This window comes from Aspergillus glaucus, assembly GCF_001890805.1.
Source record: "Aspergillus glaucus CBS 516.65 unplaced genomic scaffold ASPGLscaffold_26, whole genome shotgun sequence".
In the NCBI taxonomy this organism is placed as follows: Eukaryota; Fungi; Ascomycota; class Eurotiomycetes; order Eurotiales; family Aspergillaceae; genus Aspergillus; species Aspergillus glaucus.
The window spans coordinates 107,846-131,542 of NW_019170478.1; the positions used below are offsets into that span (position 1 = coordinate 107,846).

Here is a 23,697-nt window from a genome sequence, read left to right on the forward strand (position 1 = left end):
ACCACTGCTGGGCTATTCCAAGCACAGTAATCGTGCCATGATTTGGATGTCTTATCCAACACGCTGACACCCTTCAAAGGATGCGCATCTAATGCCATAAACTAATGACAAGTCTATGTTTAGTACCAAGGATATTGCAGGTGAAGCAGACACGCTGTGGACTCTCATGAAAAAGCGAGCCCCAGGGTCAGTGATATCAAGCAGGATCACAAGGTTGCCGGCGCCTTATATTATTTCAATCCAACTATGAAGCCGCTATACCCGCTACACCACGCCTACTCCAGACTGATGGGGCACAATCTCCTGAACTCAATCTCATCTTCTGGTCCTTTCTTTGTGTACACTTCTGACACCATAACAGGATGATGGACGAGAGCTAGAAAAAGTGCAACGAGCGAAAACCAAAAGGGGATAAGGTTCCTGTCTATCGTTCACGAGAATACTGTGTAGGGTTCGTCTCGCTGACTGGCCATATCGTGCTACCTGCGAATCAAGTATAAGACCAACGAATTACGGCATGACGAAGAGGTTAAAAACGCAGCTGACCGCCCAAAAGGCTGAAGCGGGTGACACCAACGGGGAGCTTAGACAACTTGTCGATATTGTTGATGCTAGGTAATACAGGTGATTGGAAGATGATGAATCGCGATGCTGACTTATTGCTCGATACCTTGTCGGTTCATTTGTCTTATTCTCGCCAAATTAGGGTCGCGGCACCGTTTTGTTTGATTGGTCTAATCCAACATCCTTTGTCAATGGCGCGAATTGGGTCTAATAAGGATGTTATCAATGATGTATATGTTTGACGCAGTGTATTTGGCATAATAATGATAATCTAGTTGAATAAGACTATGAATTCCAAACCTAATCCCGTCTCCGGTTTTCCCGACCCCATACCTCATCAGCATTGGCCTTGTCTTTAGTTTCCGGAACAAACTTATAAATAAACGACCCCATAACAGCCGCCAAAACGGCAAAGATCCAGTATACCTTTCCGCGACCACCCAGCGCATCATTAACAACAGGGAAGAACTGCGCCACCACAAAAGTCGCAATCCAGTTAGCCCCCAGTGCCAAGCTCTGCGTCGCCCCAACGGCCTCTGGTCCAACGAGCTCAGAAGACAGAATGAAGGGGACCGGGCCCAAGCCTACGGCAAAGAAAGCAACGAATAGTAGCGCCGCGATGGATGACAAGGCCTTGTGGTTGAAGTAGATTCCTAGGGCCAGCAAGACGGAATCGAGACCCACTCCGGTGATACTCAGGAGAAGGCACTTGCGTCGACCGATCTTGTCGGGGAGCGGGGAGCAGGCCAACGTGATGACGAGGTTGATGGCAGAAATCATCACGGTCAGTAACGCGGCTGTAGTCGGGAGAATAGTCTGCAACAGCGAAACACTGTACATCACGATACTGTTAATGCCCGTGAACTGCTGAGCGACCATCACTCCAATCACAGCGATAATCGCTTGACGGTACTCAGGGTCCGTAATAGCACGCAGGATGGTAACCGGGGGTTGCTTGGAAGATGCGTCTCCCGACTGATGCTCGAGCAGAGACTCCTCTTCGTCGGACGGGTCGACAGGATCCGTGGAGACATTCCACCCTTCAATTTCACCATCGATATCCGCGTTCTCCCCTCGAATGCGCTGGAGTACCTGTCGCGCCTGCGTCGTCTTCTGATGCTCTGCCAGCCAAATTGGACTTTCCGGCACGAAGAAGAGACCAAGGAGCTCCGCGAAACCGATGACACCAGCAATAAAGAGTATTTCCCTCCACTTGTTCCCTCTGCTCATGAATAACCCCAATGTCTGAGTCAAGAGGATACCAACATTGGCCATAATCTGCGTAAAGGCACCAAAGAATCCCCGGGCATTGTGAGGCGCAATCTCCGAGATGTAAATGGGCCCAGCCACAATAGCAGCCCCCGCCCCGACACCAGCGACCACTCTACCAACGCTTATCACGGCGATGCTACCAGCCATTGTCATTGCCAGGGGACCCAGGATGAAGAAGATGGTCGTTGCTCGTAGGACGAATAGTCGTCCATATCTAGTCGCGACGGGGCCGGCCAGGAGCGCGCCCAGGAGACCACCGAGTGTGTAAATGGAGGATACGAGGCCGAATTGCGAGGGGTTCATGTGGATGCATTGCGGCGAAAGGTTTGCGACGGATGAGTGGATGCTTTGTCGTTCGCAAGTTATCACGGATTGCGGGGCGTTGAGTTCGGCCTGAAGAGTTGTCAGCGATATAATTTAACTGAGTGCAGTATCTGCCGTACCAGGTGATATCCGAATTGCAGCGGCCCGAGAGTGGTGATAAACACCAGGTACACCAGATACGGAGTGACCTTGTACTGGCTGAAAGCCATAGTATAGAAGAGACAAGCTGCTAGTTTTATATATGGTTATCTTGATAGTATCGGTTTTCAAGAGCAGACACGCACATCTCGGGTTGTGTGGTTGTTGTTGTTGAGGTGTGAGATTAGGAGTCGAAGAGACGTGATGACGTTGCAGATCTTGACTTGTGAGGATCCCGTTCACAGCCTACCTCGTATTTATAGTAGTACTCTGTACTCTGTAGATATCTTGAGTCTGCCTTGTTAGATGTCTTACCTGAAGGATCAATTTTTCAATGGAAATTTTTTATTCGGCAAACATGCGATAGCAGCATTGTGGGTGTCAAGCTGCTGGAGAAGACCGAAGACCGAAACACCCAAGTACGGAGTACCCCAAAGAACAGCATTAGATATTGTACAGCTATCCCCAGCTATCAACACAATCAACCAAGCCATTCTTATCCCTGTACTTAATTATATAATTATACTCTACTCCGTATAGTTATGGGGTGTTATACCCATTATCATGTTCACTGCTGACTAACCCCGACCGATAACTATCGCCAGCAAATCCTCCCATGGATCACCACAGCTGGTCCTATCCCAAGCCCATCAATCAGATTAACCAGGCTCTTTATCGCATACAGCATTGCCGTACCCCGCCATGTCCATGCCCTGTGAACACTAATTACATACTTGTACTGCTGATACACTGATCTCTATGAGCCTGACCAACCAACAACCCTCCAGCTCGGGTCCATTGACAGCATCATCTTCCAGGCCTGCCGTGGCCACCAGTACTGTCTCTCAGAGTTTGGTGTTGAAAAGGAGTCTGCAGGCTGCGGTCGATGGTAATATTGCCACTTCTGTTTGATACTGTCTTCTTGCCTTTCCGTTGGGTTTATTTTGATCCGGAAGCATGTCCGGGAGTTGTTGACGGGTCTTTAATTGTATAATTCTTGCATCTCTGTTTTTATTATTATTTTTCTTTCTTCTATATTTCATGGTGATTGTTTCTGTCTATCATGTTTAACCGCAATTTTCCTCCTTTCAACTCCTTTGGCGGGTTTTATCCTCGTGGTAACGATTCCCCCTCTAATGTTTTGCGGGTTGCATTGATTTCTAATAGTGCTGCTTTTATTTCCTTTCTTGCGGTTGATGATAGTCGATGACATAGTCAGTACAGAGTAGATGCTAACGACATGAAGAAAGCATAGATACAAGAAGACCGGCTGGAACTGGGTATACCAGTAAGGTCCGTGTACGCGACAAATACCACATTGTTGGTTTCATCAGCAGTGGTACATATGGCCGAGTATACAAAGCCCTGGCGAAAGATGGCCGGAGGGGCGAATTCGCCATCAAGAAGTGCGTATATCCCGTCTTTTAATGGATCTGTTCACTAACATTTACCAGGTTCAAACCGGAAAAAGAAGGCGAAGCCATCCAATACACCGGCCTCTCCCAATCTGCCATCCGGGAAATGTCCCTATGCTCCGAACTAGACCACCCCAACGTGGTGCAACTAGCAGAAATCATCCTCGAAGACAAATGCATCTTCATGGTCTTCGAATACACAGACCACGACCTCCTCCAAATCATCCACCACCACACCACCCCCCAAAGACACGCCATCTCAGCCCCAATGGTCCGCTCAATCCTCTTTCAACTCCTAAACGGCCTCTACTACCTCCACACAAACTGGGTCCTGCACCGCGACCTCAAACCAGCTAATATCCTAGTAACCTCCAGCGGCGCAATTCGTATCGGCGATCTGGGCCTCGCCCGCCTCTTCTATAAACCCCTTAACTCCCTCTTCTCGGGAGACAAGGTCGTTGTCACGATCTGGTACCGTGCCCCTGAACTCCTCATGGGAAGCCGCCATTACACACCCGCAGTCGACCTGTGGGCTGTGGGTTGTATCTTCGCAGAACTCCTCTCCCTCCGCCCCATATTCAAAGGCGAAGAAGCAAAAATGGACAGCAAAAAGACCGTCCCTTTCCAGCGTAACCAGATGATGCGCATCATCGAAATCATGGGCATGCCCCGCAAAGAAACCTGGCCCGGCATCGTCTCCATGCCGGAATACTCCCAACTCCAATCCCTCGCGCTCTCACGCGCCTCATCGGGCCACCACTTCTCCCGCCCACCGAGCCTCGAATCCTGGTACACGAACTGTCTCAAGAACGGCGGCTACTCGTCAACCTCTAGCATCGGGACCCCAGGTGCAGAGGGCCTAGACCTTCTCTCTCGTCTTCTCGAATATGATCCTACGAAACGCATTACTGCGCAGGAAGCACTTGAGCATCCGTACTTTAAGGAGGGGGGACATGTTTCTGCGGATTGTTTCCAGGGTCTGGAGGGACGGTATCCGCATCGGAGGGTTACGCAGGATGATGGGGATATTAGGAGTGGTTCGTTGCCGGGGACGAAGAGGAGTGGGTTGCCGGATGATAGTTTGTTGGGGAGGGCGGCGAAGAGACTTAAGGAGTAACGTATTCATAATGGGTCTTCAATTCTCTTTCTCTTTTTGAGCATGCGAAAGCGGGCGTTAGTGTCTTTATGTTCTTCTCGATCGGCGCTACAATTATATACCATATTCCTTGATATATTAATATTTATTTGAAGGTTTTCGTTCGGTGGCTTGTCGAATATAAATTAGTCTGACATAATTGATACACATGAATTACTTCCGTCCGTTGCGCCTTTGGATCATTCTTCATCCCCGATACTGATACCCATACCCATACCTAACCCAACCCGTACCGAAAAACCACACTAATGACTCCGTGATACAATTAAGAAAGGAACAAACACAACTCCCCATCAGTATCCTGCCCCATTGTTAGCATACGAACCAGCAAAGTCATGGGAATTAAACATACCACTTTGTTCATGCCTATTAGCACCCTCATTACCATTACTCTCTCCATCATCATTCGCTGCAGCAGGATCACCCCTCAACTTCGCAAAATACTCCTTAATATCCTCCGCCCCAACAGCCGCCCCGCTCTCCGCAAACGGCGTTAGGAATTCCTTCACCTTATCGCGTAGATGATTGTAGACCATCGCGCCCTCAATAGCCCGTACACGATCCATGTTGCTGAACGCTGCTTCGCCGCGGTCGAGGAGGGAGCCGGTACCCGTGCTTCCGCCGCCGTTGGGTTCTTCGTCGCCGGCTTCGGAGAGTGGGGGTTCGTAGGTTTCTTCTTCTTCGCGGAGTTGGCGGTGAGTGAAAAGGTGTGGGTAGCACTGGGGGCAGCGGCAGAGGTGGTCGCGGAAGTCTTCTTTGAGGAAGAGGGAGAAGGTTCCGGTGGGTGCGTTCTTGGGGAGGTTGCCGTGTTTGTTGGTGGGTTGTTCTGGTTCGGGTTCGGGTTCGGACTTGGGCTCAGAGTCTGCGGGGGTGGTTTCGTCGGCTTTTGGCTTCTTTGCTGCTGGCTCATCCTTGTCGTCCTCGAGTTTGCGCTTCTTTGAGCTGCCCTCGTCTTCATGTGGTGCATTGGCCGTATCCTCCTTGCTAGACTCGCCGTTCTCGGGAACCTTAGATTGATCACCCTTGTGGTGAACCGGAGGCAGAAAGCCAGTAGTTCCGGCGTAGCGCTTCAGCCAGGGATTCGACTCAACGCACTTGTAGCAAAGGAATGTCTCAAAGTCGTCCTCAGCAGGGAAGCCCGGAGGCAGTGGCGGCTCCTCATCCTCGTTGTTCTCGTCTCCCTCCTTCTTTTCCGCCTTGTGCCAGTCTCGGGGCAAACCAACGATACACTCCGGATGCCACCAGTCCTCTCCGCAGCCTCCCGTCTCAACCGTACCCAGACCCAGACACTGGAACATAGTCCCTTTCTCTTTGTCAGCATCGTAGGATTCACCGCACCCGCAAAACCTATTCTGAAAGTTCTGGTTGTATTTGTTGTTCGCCACGGGCTCTTGCGAGTGGACACCCTTTCGGCCGGTCTTCGGGTCATTTCTGAGCGCGCAGGGAGCAGATGGAGGGAGGCGCGTGGTTCCGCAGTCGCAGACAAAGTCTCTCTTGCCGAATAGCTCAACTAGAGTATGCTCGCCATGGCAGGAGATGGAGCAGGAGTAGCAGACGCCGGCGGGGGTATACGACTCGTCAGGTTTGGTGGACGGGTTGCAGGTAAGGCAGGCAAAGAGGCTTTGACGGAGGGGGCCTAGAGCTTGCGAGCATGAGTCGAAGGACTAAAAGGGTCCAGGTTAGTGAGTGTCTTCCCGAGACATTCTGAGGCGTGCACTCACATATGGAAGGGCTTCGCGTGCGTCGGCTTCGAGTTGTAGTTGATTTTCGATAAACCTGCAGAAGGTGAGCTTGTCAGAGTCTCATAAATACAGTTACATATGGAAATTTCATGTCCATATCAAGGATACTCACTCTTTCGCCGTGTGGGATTCTTCTGAGGTAACCGTGCGGGAATCATGGGAAGCAAGGCTGTCTCGACGCATTGCGATGCCACCTGCAACCTTGGGCGTCTCTTGGTCACGAGAAGTCCTGGGGCCTTCTGAGTTATCCATATCAGCTCTTCGAGTCAATGGAAACCTATGATGGATGTTTCTTTGCGGCGCAAGAGATGCCCCAAAAACAGTGGCTCTTATCAACGCGCGCCGCACTTTTGTTTGCAGTGTTTGTATATTGAACGATTCTGCCCCTTGGGACCGCCTACCTATCCTACGACTACATCTAGTTATTTCGGTTGACTTTAATTTCACGCAATACATGGCGATAATGATGCCCTACTTGCTCGAAGTACTGTTCTTAATATTCGATTAACGTTCTCATGGCTGGCACGTGTATCTGGGGTATTATTGCGTAGTTGATAGATCCCTGGGTCTGGGTCTGGGTCTGGGTCTGTCGAGGACGAGAAGGGTGGTTGTTGTGCACGAGGTCCTCTGAATGGAGATGAGAGATTGGGCAATGCAGAATGGTAAATCTCCTTCAGCTAACGGTAGCAATTAAAAAACAGTTTCTAATGAAGATAGATAAATATAAGTTCTCGACCCTGACTTAACAAATCCGAATCATAACGATCATAAGGCCATTCGCCCTTCCCTAAGCAACGCGTGGTTTGCACCACCTTCAACTCGGGCTCAGAACTTAGCAATCTGATATGTGTTAGGCACTGGTAGCAATTTTGGGAGTCTGGGGCATTAAAGTCCTCCATTTCCAGTAAGCTGTCGCCGAGGTCCTCTTCAGGGCAGATGTACACTGTTCGTATCCGAAGCGGAAGCGGAAGCCGAGGAAGGAATCTCAAACCGAGTACGGACAAATAACTTAGCACCTTTTCTGAGATAGAACTTCATTTCAGCTCGAATGCTCTGATAGGCACCACATTCGTGAGAGAGACAATTGCCTTCTTTTTCAGTTTTTGCATCTTTGAGCAGTCCCTTGTCGATCAAGCTAAGAGGCTGCTTTTCACTTATTTTCTGCAGATACCTGACGATACGCGCTCGATTACGAGGTGATGCAAGGGCATATATCAAGTAGCTGAAATATTTGGCACATCGTCTTCTGGAAGGAATCGATGACAGTTCACCTGCTGGAAACTCTTCACGTGGATGTAATTTCTCACAATGCGCACAGCACGCCCATTTGTTGTTTTCTAGTAGGCAGAGAAGGTGTATCCGCGAATACCACTCGGGGTCTTCTCCTTCCGTATTTCCATCTTCTTCCTCATCTAAATCAGAATAGCCTTCTCCGTCCGAATCATCTTCCTCGTCAAAATCAGATTCTTCGCCCGAATCGAGTTCCTCGTCCGACTCATCTATCGTTAGATCTACCCGGGGTAATCTCAACTCTTTAGCCTCGAGCACAGAGCCGAAGATGCCGAGGAGTTCCTTGCAAGTCAAGGCCAAGCAAACCTGATTTGGCGATGGCAGATGAGATGAGAGTTTCAGGAGCAGTTCCGTTGAAAACATGGGTGGTAAGAGTATAGATGGTGGCAGAGGTTCAGGATTCACCGTTGGCCGCGAGGCCCTAATGGGCAAGATCTGTATGCTTGATATCAATGGGGCCATGGTGAAAATGATCAAATATGAGAGGTTATTGAGTTCAAGAGTGTAGCTAGGCAGCTAACTTAGAAGTCTTATACAAAAACTATGACATGGTCCAATGCAACATATGACACGAAGCCATTCTATACGAAATAACCAGGACTACTATGGACTAAACATCATCGCATTAGCAATTCAAAAATGACAACACCCCTTCCAAAATAGCAGCAGCAACTACGGAATAGAAAGCAACCTTTCTAATTATGAATTTAAAAAGGAACATCACGTGTCGATCGAGCCTGTAGAGACAACTTCTCATCGTAATTGCCAAAAGGCCATTCTCCTCGTCCTAAGTACCGTGTGGCTTGCACAGTCATCGACCCTGGAACGTTGCTGTGATTTGACAACTTGGCGATACGGGTATTGCAGTAAGTGCAAGATCGAGGGTTGGTAATTTGCGATGCATACAGACTTTTTTCAAGTCTTTCATGGCGGCAGAGGTAGACTGAGTTCACATTCGGAACTGGAACTGGCACCTCATATTGAGTACAGACAGTTAATTTATCGCCTTTGTCAATGGAGAACCTGATTTTAATTTGAATATTGTAGGCGCTACAATCATGCAAAAGAGCATGCTCCTCTGTGTCAGTGTGTGAGTCTTTCAACTGTCCCTTGCTGATTTAATCTGGGATTAGTTTGCCATTTGTTCCACATTCAAGATGTCCCACGATATGCGCGCGAGCACGAGGTGTCAAAGTGATGCAAGGGCATATATCAAATAGCCGAGGGAATGTACTGCAATACCGTTTACATGCAGGTTTGTCAGTGCGAACCCAGAAAGCTCTTCACGTGGGTGTAGCATTTACAACGTGGACAACATGCCCACTTGTTATCCTCAAGTTGGCGAAGAAGACTCATCCGTATATAATAGTCGTCATCTTGGTCGTCTGGATGCTTTCGTGTCTGACTCAGTCGAGGAAACTGTAACTCGCTAGCCTGGAACACTGGGCTGAATATGTTGTAGAAATCCTTGCAGGTACGGCCAAGCAGACCTGACTAGGCAATGGCAGACGAGAGAAAATATTCTGGAGGAGCTCTATCGGGATTCTGGGTAACCATGGTTTAGGGGGTGTCAGCATCAATCGTAGTGCTCGAAATATCCGACACTGAATCCGACGACATTCGTTAAGTGATACGCAAGCCATGTTGAGAAGCGAGGGAACTTGAGAACGTGTGTTAGTGTCAATAAACCAAGGCACGAGACAGTTTTATGAGTCGAAGTCTTGTACCAATCATGACATAGAAAGTCTACCATGGTTGAAGTCGGACTGAGGGCATGTTGCGATAAGGAGCTAAACCCGATCTGGAAAGCCCACTAGAACTCATCTTTCCCGATCGGGGTTTAATGGACGGCGACGCGTTACGCGCCTCGACGCGTCCACCGTGTAGCGGTGCCAAGAAAGAATCTTTCTCCCTTTGGTCTCCTTTCAAGTGGATGGATGCCAGACGACACTTCTCCAGCCGATGATTGCTTCAGTATAATCCCTTCAAATTTCGTTGCTGGAATACCTATAATACCACATATAGTATGAGGTGAGTTCTCCCGAGTCAACATCCAATGCATTCCGTGACAAAGTATCGTTTTTCTGGGTCTTCTAACCAAGTTGTGTGCGTGCAGTTCACCACTCCGACCAAGCCAATCCGCAGCAAATCGCGGGTTGGGCAACCTGAACCGCCGGAAGAGATCTCGCGAGCCCGATGATGAGACTTCTTCGATCGCTGCTCCGCCATCGAGTCGTAAGTTTTGAGAAAGGCCTGTCTGGTATCCCGCTAACCCCTCGGTAGCGCCGCCCTCGTCCCCTCCGGCCCCATTTGGCGACGATGAAAGCGACAGAGATGAAGAAGCGGAAGCCCTCGGCGATGTTGACGACCTTGAGGAAATGGCAGAGGATGAAGATGGGATCGACCTGTTCGGTGATAACTTCGAGAGAGATTATCGGGCGACCGCCGACGACCAATACCGAGGCGAATATATCGACGACGATGACCAGGAGCAAGAAGACATAGACCTTGGTACGCGTCGGCAACTCGAAGCCCGAATGTTCAAGAGAGATCGCGAAGCGGAGCGTCGCCGTCGGATGCCTGCAGCTTTCATGCCGGACGATGATGACGGTGATCTGGATCTCACACGTCAACCTCGTCGGCGAAGGAACCGTTATGACGAGGACCGAGAGGAGGTTGATATGGGCGATGAAGCCATGGAAGAGCTCACGCTGGACGAGTTGCAGGATGTCAAGGCATCCAACCTTACGGATTGGATTCTACAGCCACAGGTCCTGCGCTCAATCTACCGAGAATTCAAAGCTTTCCTGACAGAGTACATTGATGCGGCTGGCTCGTCGGTCTACGGAAACAAGATCAAGACTCTGGGTGAGGTTAACTCGGCATCGCTCGAAGTGTCCTACAACCACTTGGCTGAGGCCAAAGCCGCTCTTTCGTATTTCGTCGCGAATGAGCCTACCGAGGTCCTGAAGGTGTTTGACCAGGCCGCTCTTGACGTTACTCTCTTCCACTATCCTCAATACCACGATATCCATAACGAAATCCACGTGCGCATGACAGACGTTCCGACTACATATACCCTGCGGCAGCTACGCCAGTCGCACCTCAACTGTCTTGTTCGAGTTGGCGGTGTCGTAACCCGCCGGAGTGGCGTGTTTCCTCAGCTGAAATATGTGATGTTCATCTGTCAGAAGTGTAACATCACTCTGGGCCCGTTCCAGCAGGAGGCCACTGCCGAAGTCAAGATTTCCTACTGCCAAAACTGTCAGTCCAAGGGGCCGTTCACAGTGAACTCAGAGAAGACGGTATACCGGAACTATCAGAAATTGACATTGCAGGAGTCTCCTGGCTCCGTCCCAGCCGGACGACTTCCCCGTCAACGTGAAGTTGTTCTTCTTGCCGACCTGATCGACACGGCCAAGCCCGGCGACGAGATTGAAGTGACTGGTATTTACCGCAACAGCTATGACGCGCAGCTTAACAACAAGAACGGATTCCCTGTATTCGCCACAATCCTCGAAGCCAACCATGTAGTCAAGTCGCATGACCAGCTGGCTGGCTTCCGCATGACTGAAGAAGACGAGCGTCAAATCCGTAACCTGTCCAAGGACCCCGATATTGTCGACAAGATCGTCCGTTCCATGGCACCCAGTATCTACGGGCACCACGATGTCAAGACGGCCATTGCACTCTCGCTCTTTGGTGGTGTCAGCAAAGAAGCTCAGGGTAAGATGGCCATCCGTGGTGACATCAACGTTCTGCTGCTTGGTGACCCCGGTACGGCCAAGTCACAGTTCCTCAAGTATACTGAGAAGACAGCGCATCGTGCCGTCTTCGCGACTGGTCAAGGAGCTAGTGCTGTCGGTTTGACGGCCAGCGTCCGCCGCGATCCCCTTACCAGCGAATGGACGCTCGAAGGTGGTGCTCTCGTGTTAGCAGACCGCGGTACCTGTCTCATTGATGAATTCGACAAGATGAACGATCAAGATCGGACGTCCATCCACGAAGCAATGGAACAGCAGACCATCTCCATTTCCAAGGCCGGAATTGTCACCACACTCCAAGCCCGTTGCGCTGTCGTCGCCGCCGCTAACCCTATCGGCGGACGCTACAACAGCACCGCCCCCTTCTCTCACAACGTCGAGCTCACTGAGCCCATCCTGTCGCGTTTCGACATCCTCTGCGTTGTCCGTGACACGGTCGAGCCAACAGAGGACGAGCGTCTCGCCAGCTTCGTCGTCGAATCGCACTCCCGTGCTAACCCTGCCAGACCCCGTCGCAATGAACAGGGTCGTCTGATCGATGACGACGGTAACCTTATTGACGAGGAGGGCTACCGAGTCGATGAGGACGGAATCCGTCTGCCCCTGAGGCCAGACGAGATCCAGCGCCGCGAAGAAGAACAGCGCAAGGCAGAGGAAGAGAAGGAGGGCGAGATCCCGCAAGAACTGCTCCGGAAATATATCCTCTATGCCCGTGAACGATGCCGTCCCAAGCTCTACCAGATTGATCAGGACAAGGTCGCTCGTCTGTTTTCCGACATGAGAAGAGAGTCGTTGGCTACGGGTGCTTATCCTATTACTGTATGTTCGAACCTACTCAGAGTCAAGAAAAGCAACGCTAACAAAAATTTTGTAGGTCCGTCACCTTGAAGCCATTATGCGTATTGCGGAGTCTTTCTGCAGGATGCGTTTGTCCGACTTCTGCTCATCGCAGGATATTGACCGTGCCATTGCGGTGACGGTTGACTCGTTCATCGGTAGCCAGAAGGTCAGCTGCAAGAAGGCTCTTTCGCGTGCATTTGCCAAGTATGTTTCTTTCCTCCTACTAGCGTATTCCTTGGTACTAACATTGAGCCCAGGTACACACTGTCGAGACCCACGCCTCAATCGAACCGTAGGGCGGGCTTTGCGGCCCAGAACCCGCTTCTGAGACGCCGTCAACAACAGCAGCGGGAGCAGTCTGTGGCTTAGCGGTGATCGCCATATTGTTTCGAATGCGTGATTCAGTTTGTTTTTGAATTGATGCCGAGACGGTTAGCAAGTCATGTCATGTCTACATTGGTTTATTGATGGTTTTCTTTATGACGGGAGTTATTGGGGGGTGTTTTTTTTTTTTTTTTTTTCTCTCTACATACATGTCGGGGCATACAGGATACTATTTAGTACAGTAAATAACGATGAGAATTTGTTTGATGATTAACAGAGTACACTTGCTGTGTCCGAGTACATGATTAAGACAATTACCCAGCGGGAGCTCGGGAACAGGAATCTCGGGCAGTTTTTCTTTTTATAGACCTGACCTGCAGACCTGTTCTTGGACGGGCCAGTAGCGAATGCGTCAGGGCAATCAGAAAATGAACCAGGAACCAGATTAGAGCAGAGATAAGGGAGAGTTCTCCAGATTATGTGTATAGAATGCGCCAAGGGAATTGTACTACACATGACGCGACAGGCATTCCGGAGCGAGGATGGAAGATATGTCTGATATCACAGCATATTCGCCGCGTATACATAGCACATAGTACATACACTATTCTAGAGAGTCTCAGTTGTATATCAAAGAATACTGACCTGCTGTATGAATTCAAGGGCATACTTTGTAGGTAGTTAGTTAACTAGTTAGTTAACAAGATAATGACTAATGCTGCATTCAACCCCTGACGGCCGAGTGGCGATCAGGAGGCGAGAACGGGTACAGAATACTAGTAATGATATACAAACAGGGTGCAGTGAACGGGCAAAAATAAAGGGAATTTTCCGATGCCAGTGCTTAGGAGAATTGCAGCAATATAGATAGCAGAATACAGAATAATGAACCACACTCTAGGCTGCTGTCAGGATTGTTGACTGTTCTAATAAAAAGTCTCTTGATCTGCTCCTCCACACCCATTATTATTATTGCGTTGCCTTCCCTTTCTCTTTCCCTCTCTTCCGTTCCCCTCTCTTCCGTTCCCCTCTCTCTTTCTCTCTTTCTCTTTCTCCCTCTCTTCATCCACTTCTTTCTTTCCTTTTCTTCTTTCGTTCTTTCTTCGCCTCTTTCTTCTTATACGCGTCCACTCATCAAAAACGCTTGGATAAACGTACCCTCTCCCTGACGATCCGCCTGCATACCTCCTCCGATTCGTTTCAACTACTTCAAGGGGGCTTTTTCCTCCTCTCTCTCACTCTTAACCCATCTGTGCTCCTTCATTTCGTCGTGCGTCGTCGTCACGCCCGTTGTTTGCTTTTTCTCCAGCGCAATCTCCTTTCCTCGTGCTACTCTTTCAGTATTGCGCTTTCCCCTCTCGCTGGTCCCGACAGCCACGGCTTGCCTGCGCCGCCGTTTCACCAAAAAGCTTCTCTTGCCTGTCGTCCTCGCGCGGATTAACTCCCATCTGACCTCGAACCGCTCGTCCTCTCCTACGTCAGGAGTATATCAATCACCCACTCTATCCGCTTGGTCTTTGCGCAGTGGTATTGCAGCTATCCAACCATGAGCGCTCCTCAGCAACCCCTTCCCTACGCCTATCCCGGCGGCGTAACGCCGGGTCCGTCTGGTGCGTAATGCCATCATCTCATCTCCTGCTAGCCCCATGTCCTCCCCTTTCCCACTTGGTCCGTTCCTGTCGTTTGCTTTGTCGCGCGATCTTGAATCATGGCCACGCAGCCCACCCCCTATGCCCCTGAGTTTGTTTCATGCCTGCCCGCTCGCCCCCTCTTCTCAATTCTCTGTCTTTTCGGGCGCTTCTGCATTGACCCCTCTTTCATCTTACTGGATGTTGCCTAAATTTCTTTGAAGCATTATAACTGACTTGCTCCCCTCCTCTGCAGACGGTCAAAACTCGCCCCAACTGCCGGTCAATCTGGCTTCCAACAATCCCTTTAGAAACCGTGCACTGTCGCCTGCCGTCAATTCTGCCCCTCGTCCCGAGCGGCCAACCTCGACCAACCCTTTCCTTGACGACTCGGATGCCATTTCTCCTCAATCTGCTCCAGGTGCAAGCATGATGTCGCCTCCGATGCAGCCTCTTCAGCAGCCTCTGCAACCGGTTAAGCCGGTCCAACCCGTGCCGCAAGAAGTCATGGGAAACACCAGCGATCTTTTTGTATGTACACCCCTCTTTTTTACATGTGATTTTTGAAAGGGGTTCACTCTTCTAACTGATACAGGCTAGCTTGTCGCTCAACCAGGCCCCGCAGTCCAATGGTCACCGACCGCCCCCTCCTCGTCCGGACGATAGACTCAAGCAGAGACCTACCACCAGCCGTCGTCCCAAAGATCACCCGTCTCGCCGTGAGAAAGATCCGTTGGACATTTTCGCTGATCCGCCCGCTTTGACCAAGTCCAACACCACCCACGGAGGCCGGGAGCGGGAGCGTCGACCCCGTCGGAACTCGGAATCCTCCGTCATGGAGCGACCCAAGGCCATGGACCCTGAGGAGGAGCGACGACGCAGAGAGAGGCGTCGCCGTGACCGTGAGGCCCGCCACCGCGATGGCAAGCCTCGCTCCAAGAAGGCCAACTATCACATGGATATCATTGATAAGTTGGACGTCACCAGCATCTACGGAACAGGAAGTGAGTTGTCCTCGTCTATTAGCTTAAATGCCTGTAACTAATTTATTTCAGTGTTCCATCACGACGGACCGTTTGATGCCTGTAACCCTAACCGGAACCGCAAGGGCGTGCGCACAGCACCAATGCAAGCATTCCCCCAGGATTCCACTAACATGGCCTTGGGTGGTGCCGGTCCCGTGAACAAGAACATCGACCTGGACCTGTTCCATGGCCGTGCCACGGAGGGATGGAACGATTATGCCTCGACGGGTACTGCCCCTGACACCGTGGGCCGATCAGCCGAGGGCGTCAGCTTCGACCCCAAGTCTAAACTTGAGCCAGTTCACGGGCCCACCAGTTTGGGACTGGGAACAAGCACATTCCTGGACGGTGCTCCTGCAAGTCGCAATGCTATGCAGCGCCGTGCCAGCGAGAATGAACAGGGCGTCGCCCCGGGTGGTGGAGGATTGCAGAGAAAGAAGAGCCTTGCGCAGCGCATCCGTGGAATTAACAGAGCTCCCAGCGGTCGGGTCGTGTCCCCGGATTCGTCGTACCCTGGCCCTGCCGGTTTGAGCGGCCAGCCCCCACGTGTGCCTGAACGCAAACCTTCTATACAAGACTATGACGAAGAGTGGGATAAGAAGGGTGCGAAGATCAACAGCGCTGAAGACTCGCGACCAGTCCCTGAAGCTGGCCGGGCCCGATCCTCCAGCAGCCCTAAGCAGAGCACCTTCTCCAACGAACGCTCGAATTCAGGATTTGATGAAAGCAAGCCCAACAACGGCAGCGGTGGATTGCTCAACCGTATGAAGAGTTTGAGAAGGCCACGTCCAGAGCGACGAGTCAGCGATGACTAAACGGCTCTCTTATCGTTTTTGTTGGTTTCTTGCATTTTAGCGACGACAGATTGTGAAGTTCGCCAGTGTCATTGGCTCGGCGTCTGTTCTGATGCAGGTCATCTTATCAAAAGACAGACGTGTATGAAGTATCATCCCGTCTGTTGTGTGGTGTTTACTTGGAAGCATCTGCTTGAGGGAAGTGATTTGGGCTCTTTTTTTTTAACATAAACCTCCTTGGGTATCGACTATCACCTGGAAACGGAGTAGCTATTGGCATCTGCCCTATGACGAGGGCTTTTGATCGAACGAGATGCGATGTGGATGTGGAGTCCGCCGATGGATTATGTCTGATTAGTTGCATTACCCGGGATTTAAGAGAATAGGCGTTGAGTGATGGTTTACTTTGGGCATGGGATAGGGTATGGTTATTTGCTTGTTTTGAGTTTCGCAGCTTCATGTTAGCATAATTTATCGTTGCTTAGTTATGTCTCTCCGTAGTTATTCGTAGTGGGCTTGCTATTGAGTATACTGTGTTAGGGTAGAATAGCTCCCAATTCCTCCATCCATTTCACCCACGTCCATATCAGTATCTGCGACACTCTCAGTCGAACTTCGGGACTGCTATCCTCTCTGTACTGACGTTAGACTCGACGTTTCGCTGGTGCCTACTTTGTCGGCGATGCTCGAGTCACTCATCTTCTATCCTCTCACTCCTACCTCGATTACACTAAGCGAATATTTTCAACTACACGACTTGAACAATGCCATTCCTCTCCACCATAACACGACCATTCCTCCACCATGCCTACCATACCCTCTTCCGAAAACTTACCACCCTCCCCTTTACGCTCACCCAACCCCAACTCAATCCCCCCAAATCCACCAAGCCAATCCCCCCCTCCCCCCCGGAACTAACCCTCCAAATATCCTCCTACCTCCCCCTCCCAACCCGCATCTGCCTCGCCCTAACCTGCAAATCCCTCTACACCTTCTTCACCCCAGCCCTACAGGCACCCGAACTACAATTACCGCGCCTCCCACTGCTTGGTCAGTCAATGATTGTACGAGAGTATCTGTGCACTAGGACTTATAAGGCGAGGATGGCGCTGTTGGAGCTGTTGGAGGATGTGAGGTGGGGGTGTTGTGCTGTTTGTATGAAGTTGCATCGGAGGGGGGAGTTTGGGGTTGCGGGTTTTGGTGGGATTGGGGATTGGGGATTGGGGGTGAGGCGGGTGTTAGGAGGTGTTTTGCGGGAGCTGGGATTTTGGATGTTTGTCCGTGTGTTTCATTGACGGTTAGGGAGGGGGCGGGGGTTGTGAGGTATCTAGCCAGGAGGCAGATGCAAACACAAACTGAGGATCGTGTTGTCCGTCGTTATATTGATACTGGGCTGTTTAGGACCAGGCTTGACAGTCAAGGCAGACAGTGCCTTCTACATGAGTGCCACGCGTACTCGACCGCTAAATCCCAGGTCACACTCACCCTCACAGAAAGTGGTGAATTGCAGTCTCACTCCTGGCACAAGCTCCCCATCACCACCCTTTTCAAGGGAATGGAGCCAGTATATTTATGCTCATCCATGCGTCTGGAAGATTGCCAATCTTTCAAGCATTCCAAACCCAGTCAATTCTCACGCTGCAGGACAGATATTACTAAATTGAAAGATCACAATGCGCGAGGCTACACGGTTGTGGAAGTAAGACGGCCTCTTGGGGTGGGGCGAGTGGCCAAGTTCAACGAGGCATCTTAGGCCTTCGATTTATGATGCTGATATGTAGGGTTGTTGAGGATGGGTGGTGGGTGTGGATGTTTGGTTGCTGGGCTTGGGGGATTTTTGGGTGGTGTTTTGTGTAGGAATGCATTAATTTGCTGTCTGCTGGTGATGTCCTCGATTGTGTCTATGTAAACCTATGAGTCAGGAGTGGAATAGTCGTTCGCAAATGAGACTCACCGGTTGAAAAGCTCGGCTCTGTCACCAGCAGCATCTCTATTCATCTGTTTGAGAAATGACACTGTAGATAAGAGATCAAACAGAAATTCGTCATCAAATGTGCGCCATATCTCATCGCTACATCACTCCGACAAAAATCAACTGACTCATTTTTAGGCCTCTCTTAAAAATGAAGATACACGAGTCTCGTTCGACATTGCTGGTCATTTACTGAACGTTCAACATGGCTCGAATAGCGCTTCGCCAGCGCTGGAGTATCCTCTGCCATAAACTTTCCAGACTCGCTCAAAGACAACGACCATCGAAGATTGCTGCTCCTTCCACGGAAAAGCAGGGTCTCGAACCCATGCTATTCAAATTCTCGATGGAACTACTGCTCCAGATATTCTCTCATCTACCCTTACCAAGCCGCGTCTGCCTGGCCCTAAGCTGCAAAGATCTTTACGATCTGTTCAGCTGGGTGCTTAAAGCCAAGGAGTTGCGTTTTCCTGGATTGCGCACTATGGGGAAACCATTGTCCACGTCTGACCGGTGGTATGTTAAGAGCAGGGAGTATCATCTGCGGATGAAGTTGCTCAGTCAACTCGAGGATAGTAAATGGACATGCTGTGCGTATTGTCAGAAATTACATCCGCGCGAAGAGTTTGATGCGATGTACCGCTTGATCGGTCCTTGTTTGAGGCGGTGCAATGATTGGGCTGGGATTTTGGATTTTTGCCCTTGTATTTCGATGACTATTCGTGATCGGGCACACGTCGTGAAATATCTGATGAGGAAGTCAACTGATGACCGCATTGCTCGTCGGTTTATTGATACCGGCTTGTTCAAGGATTCAGCCAATGACCAAGGTGGACGTTGTCTCTTACATGAATGTCGTGCATACTCAGCAGTGCAAGCTGTGACCATACTTACTCTTACTGAAGGTAATAGGTTGAGGGCTTACTATTGGTATAAGCTTCCTACTAATTATCTCATCTCTGAGATGGTTCCTGTGTGGCTGTGTCCCACTAAGTGGCTTTCTCTCATGAGAAATTCGGATACTTGGCATTGTCCCAGCTGCAGTTCAGATATCACCAAACTGACAGATTCGAACACTCCAGATATGACAGTGGTAAATGTCAGACGTCCTTTAGGGATAGGGGAATGGCCCCGAGCTACCGGATATCTTAGATTATCGTCTCAATATACACTGAGCATTGACATGACACCCTGGCTGAACACGAATATTCCGTCATATGAAGCTTTGATTGCTAATTGATAGACCTAAAAAAATCCTTCAGATGACGTTGTTCTATTTACACATGACCATTTGCTATCCATCTTCGACTGTCTCTACATGTATCTATCTACGAGCTCATCTTAGCTTCACCCGAAGGCTACTAGTCACCAGCACTGCGCAGAAGTGTGAGCTCATCGCTGGTGCCTCCCCCACTCCGCTCCATCAAGGTGAGCCGCCTCGAAAGAGCGAAGTATTGGGGGAGGGGGGCCGCGGTGACCCAAAAGACAAATTTGTACAGTATGCTGGGGAGCATATGCAGAAACCATCCGTTGTTGTCGCTCCTCAACCAGCACCAACATTCCCTCGATCCGGATCCAGCAGTCTTTGGATTTCCTCGTGGTCGTTGACCAGGCACTCAAGCTCTGTCCTGTCGACGAGAATGAGCTGCCCGTTTGAGGATGGACCAGTCACTGCAGCCTTCATGGCGTCTAGCCGCGTGTTATCTTGTCCTACCACTTCCCTCAAACGAGATTCAGTGGTGTAATTCAGGTCCACGGCAAGCTTCCAAGAGCTCACTTGCCTCTAAAGCGCGTTCACCTCGTCTCGGGAAGGTTGGAACTGGTAGGTGGAAGTGGACTCAGCGTCGCTGTCTTTCGGCCAAAAGCCAGGGAGCCAGTATCGAATCCACTCCTTCGCTGGGATCAGCGAAAGGACGCCAAACACCATGGCCACAAGTGCTGCAATAGCGAATCCGTTCATGTTATTAGCGTATTGATTTACTCTGAGAAGGGTATACTTAGCTTGTTGGCGTTGAACGAACTGTGAGGAAAAGAAAGAAAGGAAAAAAGAGAAAAGAGAGAGAAAGAGAAGTATCGAATGGAACCAGAGTCCAGACGACCATCAATGAGAAAGGTGCCAACTGTTCAAGAAGCCAGTGTTGGCGAGGTAGGTACCTTCCCTTTGCTCTTTCCATTTTGGGTACGGCGTAAGAGACGTCTCCATTGCGGAAAGGCATTCTGTATTAACGGTACGTTTCGAGATGACGGGCTATATCGGATTATCCAAGTTAAAAACTACCCAAAAGAATTGATTCAAAGACGCTGTCTTCTACTCTAAGAATGGTTTGTCTATTGATCCAATTCCATGTCGCAGCGTACTTCCTGCCCTTTTTGTAGAACGTAGGGCTCCTGGCCACCTCCCTTCCAGTCCGTCTTCCTCCGCCTTTCTTTTCCTTTGCTTCTTCCGATTCTCTCTGTCTCTCGCGATCATCCTACCATCAAGTTCCATTTCTATTTGATCCCTTCAGCATCTATGTTCTGTTCCAGGCTCATCGTTCGCTCTCTTTTCTTCGGGATTTTTTTTTTTTTTTTTTACCATAATCCAATCGACTCGAACAGGCCGGCTAAGTACGCGCTTCCCAAATCCACGAAATACACTATGGGTTCGTTCGTCGGTCCGCTTCAATTATCACCGCGCTGGCGAAAGAATGGATCCGACACAAGTTCCCAACTCCTCGGCTACGAGCTTCCAACCTCCCAGCAATTTGCGTCCCAAGACGATGTGGTGGTGATATCGGGACGCCTGACCGACATGGATGGTATTCGGCACAAGGCATATATCCAGATGGCCGATGAAAAGGCTGAGGTGGCTTAGTGAGTGATACTCGACTAGAGTCTGTGTTAGATGGATCGGTTTGGGTTAGGGGAGACATCAAATGGGCCCTATTATTCTACGTCTCTTTGCAGTATTTGTTCTTTCAGGCTGATGGTTCTACATTCTGCAGCGGAGATGGCACGACCGTTGATGGCTCGGCAACCCTAAGGAATGCGTCTGGCTTTGGTTCCCCTGAGATCCTCGTCACATTCTTCTGAGATCGACCGTGTTTTACACGCGCCTAAACTAGTCTCGTCTAGCTGGTTCAGCTTGAACTGCATCACGCCTGTGTTCCTGCTCCCGAGATGGAACCCGACAAGGCCAGCAGTTGTCTCGCCACCAATTCGTCGGACCACTGCAGGGCTTGACCGACTTCTCGATTCCGAGTCCTCTTTCCTGGAAACTTTCAAAAGACATTCTGACCAAGTTCGCGGTGGAGTACACAAGCATCGGATTGCACGTATGCCAGTCCAAATTCTACCCGGAGGAAGTCCCAATTCCCACGGTGCTTGTGCAGGCCAAAAGGCGCGCGATTGATAAAAGCTGGCTTTTTGCGGCACAGCGGATTCATCAAAAGCTTCTCCAGAGGTCATACCAGAACATACAGGTCGAGATTGCACAGCAAGAAACTCTTGAGCCTCTAACCTGCTCCCCCGTGCTTTGTACCGTCGCCGTTTTCTCGCGATGCATACATGGGCATTACTCTCCAAGGTCAGTTGGTCAGACACCTTCGATCCGGGGGAAACGCGCCTGGTCATTGATTATCTGCATTTCAATAGACCTCTACAAAGGCAGTTACATTTGGTTCTGCTTGCCGTGCAAGTTGTCAAGCCACGTAGCATCTTGACAAGTATTTCCGAGAGGTTATACTTCGCTGCTGGACGGATAGCTCTTCCTTTGCCCCTTGTAACTGCATTCAAATCTCCTTCTTGGCCCTTTCTTTTCATCTCTATTCATACAAACACTGCCATCTATCGTATTCCGTTGGATATATAACCGGCACAGACTAATAATACTGAGTACTCTCCTCCAGCTAGGAGGGTGTTCACCATCTGTGTCTTGTAGCATAGTTACTATTTATTTACGTTCATTGGTCAATCGCTTGTCACCGGGATTCTCCTCTTAAGCTTCATAAAATCAGGGCTCGAGTCGAAATTAGAAAACTGACTTGCTTCAAGTTTCTTTCTTTCTTTCTTTCTATTCCATTCCATCTCATATTACCATTTTTTTATGCTTTTTCTCTTCTACTGTTCAGTTGTGGTTCTGCGGAGCACGGAGTGTACGCCGACCTTTCCTCTCCCGCAGCTGTCGGAGTACGGAGTAACTACACACTTCTCTCGCACTGTCCGACCTTGAGTATCTCCGTATCTCTACATCTACGAAACAAGTGATATCCATATCAATTACCAACCAGCATGGAGCCTCAACCTCCCGAACAGCCGCAACAACAACCCCCACCAACACTCACCAACCCGCGTTTCACCCTCGAGCTCGAATTCGTCTCCTCCCTCGCAAACCCCTACTACCTCTCCCACCTAGCCGTCACTTACCCGAACCTCCTAGGTATCTCCCGATCCAGCGACGACACCGCAAACGAGGACACCGATACCTCCGCCGACCCCGACGCGCAGGCTTTCGCCGCGTACCTCGCATATCTCTACTCGTACTGGAAGACGCCGGATTACGCGCAGTTTTTGACGCATCCGGGTCCGACGCTGCGGGCGCTGCGATTGTTGCAGGAAGAGACGTTCAGGAGGGATGTTATAAGGCCGCAGGTTATTGAGGGGTTGGCTGGGCTTGGGCTTGTGGGTGAACAGCAACAGCAGGAGGGCGCGCAGGAGGGGGGTGAAGAGCAGGGACAGGAAGGTGCGGAGAAACAGGATGGGGTGTGAAGACTTGATGGGTTGGGGAATAATACTGTGGGAGAGATGCGAATCGATCGTCATGGCCTTTCGTGGTCTACGTGAGGTCTATCGGGATGCTCCGGGTTTCTTGCAGCTACCGGTGTCCATCTGAGTTTTGCCTCCGGCCACGCAATGTTTATTCTACGGCAAGAATTGTGGTGCAGACAGACTTTGTTCATGTGTCACCGAGGTTGGTCCCAGCTGTCGGCTATTTGCGAACAACGAACGACAGACGTTGAGTCTGGGGAAACGCAACATATGCTAGTTCAACGCCTGCGGAAACGATACCACCGGCCGATCCGGAGTACATGTTTTTATTACTTTCCGGGATATAAGGATATGGTAATGTGCTAATGGATGGGCATAATGACAGGGTGTCTGATCGCCGGTAAAGCATTGACACAAGCGGATGGATTCAGTCTCCGCTGCACGTTGGATTAATTAAGAATAATGGAGTCAGGAGAAATCAGAATAAGAATACGAGTACATAGTAGTGATGGTGAAGAGATCCTATGCTTCCGCGTAGTCCAATGTAGACGGTTACTATCCCTGGTTCCTGAACCAAATATTAGGAAAAAGGAGGAAACCAATGGCCTCTTTTATCTGCTCTTTTATATATATATATATACAGAGTACAGAGTACACCCACCAATGCCCAAAATAGGGACAGCAGAATTACCCCTAAACTAAT

The 23,697-nt window shown here is 50.1% G+C and overlaps 10 protein-coding genes across 10 annotated transcripts; 6 read left to right on the forward strand and 4 right to left on the reverse strand.

Moving 5' to 3' along the window:
* Positions 1 to 864: 864 nt before the first annotated feature.
* On the reverse strand, positions 865 to 2,369 carry ASPGLDRAFT_39313 (putative MFS glucose transporter; the record flags this gene model as incomplete). Its single annotated transcript, XM_022545060.1, has 2 exons — positions 865 to 2,229; positions 2,280 to 2,369. The coding sequence occupies 2 exons, from the start codon at positions 2,367 to 2,369 to the stop codon at positions 865 to 867; spliced, it is 1,455 nt and encodes a 484-aa protein (XP_022396709.1).
* Positions 2,370 to 2,936: 567 nt separating this feature from the next.
* ssn3 (cyclin-dependent serine/threonine protein kinase SSN3) lies at positions 2,937 to 4,830 on the forward strand (the record flags this gene model as incomplete). The annotated part of the gene is made up of 3 exons (XM_022542949.1): positions 2,937 to 3,464; positions 3,545 to 3,704; positions 3,753 to 4,830. Exons 1-3 carry the CDS (start codon positions 3,362 to 3,364, stop codon positions 4,828 to 4,830), a joined length of 1,341 nt encoding a protein of 446 aa, XP_022396710.1. The 5' UTR covers positions 2,937 to 3,361.
* A 332-nt stretch (positions 4,831 to 5,162) lies between these two features.
* On the reverse strand, positions 5,163 to 6,863 carry ASPGLDRAFT_29301 (putative metaphase-anaphase transition protein (Mlo2); the record flags this gene model as incomplete). The annotated part of the gene is made up of 4 exons (XM_022543837.1): positions 5,163 to 5,170; positions 5,222 to 6,533; positions 6,591 to 6,645; positions 6,724 to 6,863. The coding sequence occupies 4 exons, from the start codon at positions 6,861 to 6,863 to the stop codon at positions 5,163 to 5,165; spliced, it is 1,515 nt and encodes a 504-aa protein (XP_022396711.1).
* A 218-nt stretch (positions 6,864 to 7,081) lies between these two features.
* On the reverse strand, positions 7,082 to 8,461 carry ASPGLDRAFT_1503128 (uncharacterized protein). The gene has a single exon (XM_022542135.1). The coding sequence runs from the start codon at positions 8,361 to 8,363 to the stop codon at positions 7,539 to 7,541; it is 825 nt and encodes a 274-aa protein (XP_022396712.1). The 5' UTR covers positions 8,364 to 8,461; the 3' UTR covers positions 7,082 to 7,538.
* A 1,400-nt stretch (positions 8,462 to 9,861) lies between these two features.
* ASPGLDRAFT_77209 (MCM DNA helicase complex subunit MCM2) lies at positions 9,862 to 13,026 on the forward strand. Its single transcript, XM_022549883.1, has 5 exons — positions 9,862 to 9,932; positions 10,018 to 10,136; positions 10,185 to 12,484; positions 12,540 to 12,709; positions 12,763 to 13,026. Exons 1-5 carry the CDS (start codon positions 9,928 to 9,930, stop codon positions 12,872 to 12,874), a joined length of 2,706 nt encoding a protein of 901 aa, XP_022396713.1. The 5' UTR covers positions 9,862 to 9,927; the 3' UTR covers positions 12,875 to 13,026.
* Positions 13,027 to 14,135: 1,109 nt separating this feature from the next.
* ASPGLDRAFT_896934 (Pal1 family protein) lies at positions 14,136 to 16,412 on the forward strand. Its single transcript, XM_022550473.1, has 4 exons — positions 14,136 to 14,439; positions 14,714 to 14,988; positions 15,053 to 15,461; positions 15,513 to 16,412. The coding sequence occupies exons 1-4, from the start codon at positions 14,376 to 14,378 to the stop codon at positions 16,295 to 16,297; spliced, it is 1,533 nt and encodes a 510-aa protein (XP_022396714.1). The 5' UTR covers positions 14,136 to 14,375; the 3' UTR covers positions 16,298 to 16,412.
* Positions 16,413 to 17,040: 628 nt separating this feature from the next.
* Positions 17,041 to 17,571, forward strand: ASPGLDRAFT_39318 (F-box domain protein; the record flags this gene model as incomplete). The annotated part of the gene is made up of 1 exon (XM_022545061.1): positions 17,041 to 17,571. One exon carries the CDS (start codon positions 17,041 to 17,043, stop codon positions 17,569 to 17,571), a length of 531 nt encoding a protein of 176 aa, XP_022396715.1.
* Positions 17,572 to 18,453: 882 nt separating this feature from the next.
* On the forward strand, positions 18,454 to 19,488 carry ASPGLDRAFT_29305 (F-box protein; the record flags this gene model as incomplete). The annotated part of the gene is made up of 1 exon (XM_022543838.1): positions 18,454 to 19,488. The coding sequence occupies one exon, from the start codon at positions 18,454 to 18,456 to the stop codon at positions 19,486 to 19,488; it is 1,035 nt and encodes a 344-aa protein (XP_022396716.1).
* A 1,665-nt stretch (positions 19,489 to 21,153) lies between these two features.
* Positions 21,154 to 21,860, reverse strand: ASPGLDRAFT_1503141 (uncharacterized protein; the record flags this gene model as incomplete). The annotated part of the gene is made up of 1 exon (XM_022542137.1): positions 21,154 to 21,860. One exon carries the CDS (start codon positions 21,858 to 21,860, stop codon positions 21,267 to 21,269), a length of 594 nt encoding a protein of 197 aa, XP_022396717.1. The 3' UTR covers positions 21,154 to 21,266.
* A 657-nt stretch (positions 21,861 to 22,517) lies between these two features.
* Positions 22,518 to 22,994, forward strand: ASPGLDRAFT_69664 (mediator of RNA polymerase II transcription subunit 31; the record flags this gene model as incomplete). The annotated part of the gene is made up of 1 exon (XM_022549393.1): positions 22,518 to 22,994. The coding sequence occupies one exon, from the start codon at positions 22,518 to 22,520 to the stop codon at positions 22,992 to 22,994; it is 477 nt and encodes a 158-aa protein (XP_022396718.1).
* Between the last annotated feature and the right edge of the window lie 703 nt (positions 22,995 to 23,697).

Coding starts and splice junctions, on each gene's coding strand:
- ASPGLDRAFT_1503128 (XM_022542135.1), bottom strand. CDS start 8,363: ATGGCCCCATTGATATCAAGCATACAGATCTTGCCCATTAGGGCCTCG.
- ASPGLDRAFT_77209 (XM_022549883.1), top strand. Junction 10,137..10,184: donor CGCTGCTCCGCCATCGAGTC/GTAAGTTTTGAG, acceptor ACCCCTCGGTAG/CGCCGCCCTCGTCCCCTCCG. Junction 12,710..12,762: donor CTTTCGCGTGCATTTGCCAA/GTATGTTTCTTT, acceptor CATTGAGCCCAG/GTACACACTGTCGAGACCCA.
- ASPGLDRAFT_896934 (XM_022550473.1), top strand. CDS start 14,376: ATGAGCGCTCCTCAGCAACCCCTTCCCTACGCCTATCCCGGCGGCGTA. Junction 14,440..14,713: donor CGTAACGCCGGGTCCGTCTG/GTGCGTAATGCC, acceptor CCTCCTCTGCAG/ACGGTCAAAACTCGCCCCAA. Junction 15,462..15,512: donor CAGCATCTACGGAACAGGAA/GTGAGTTGTCCT, acceptor AATTTATTTCAG/TGTTCCATCACGACGGACCG.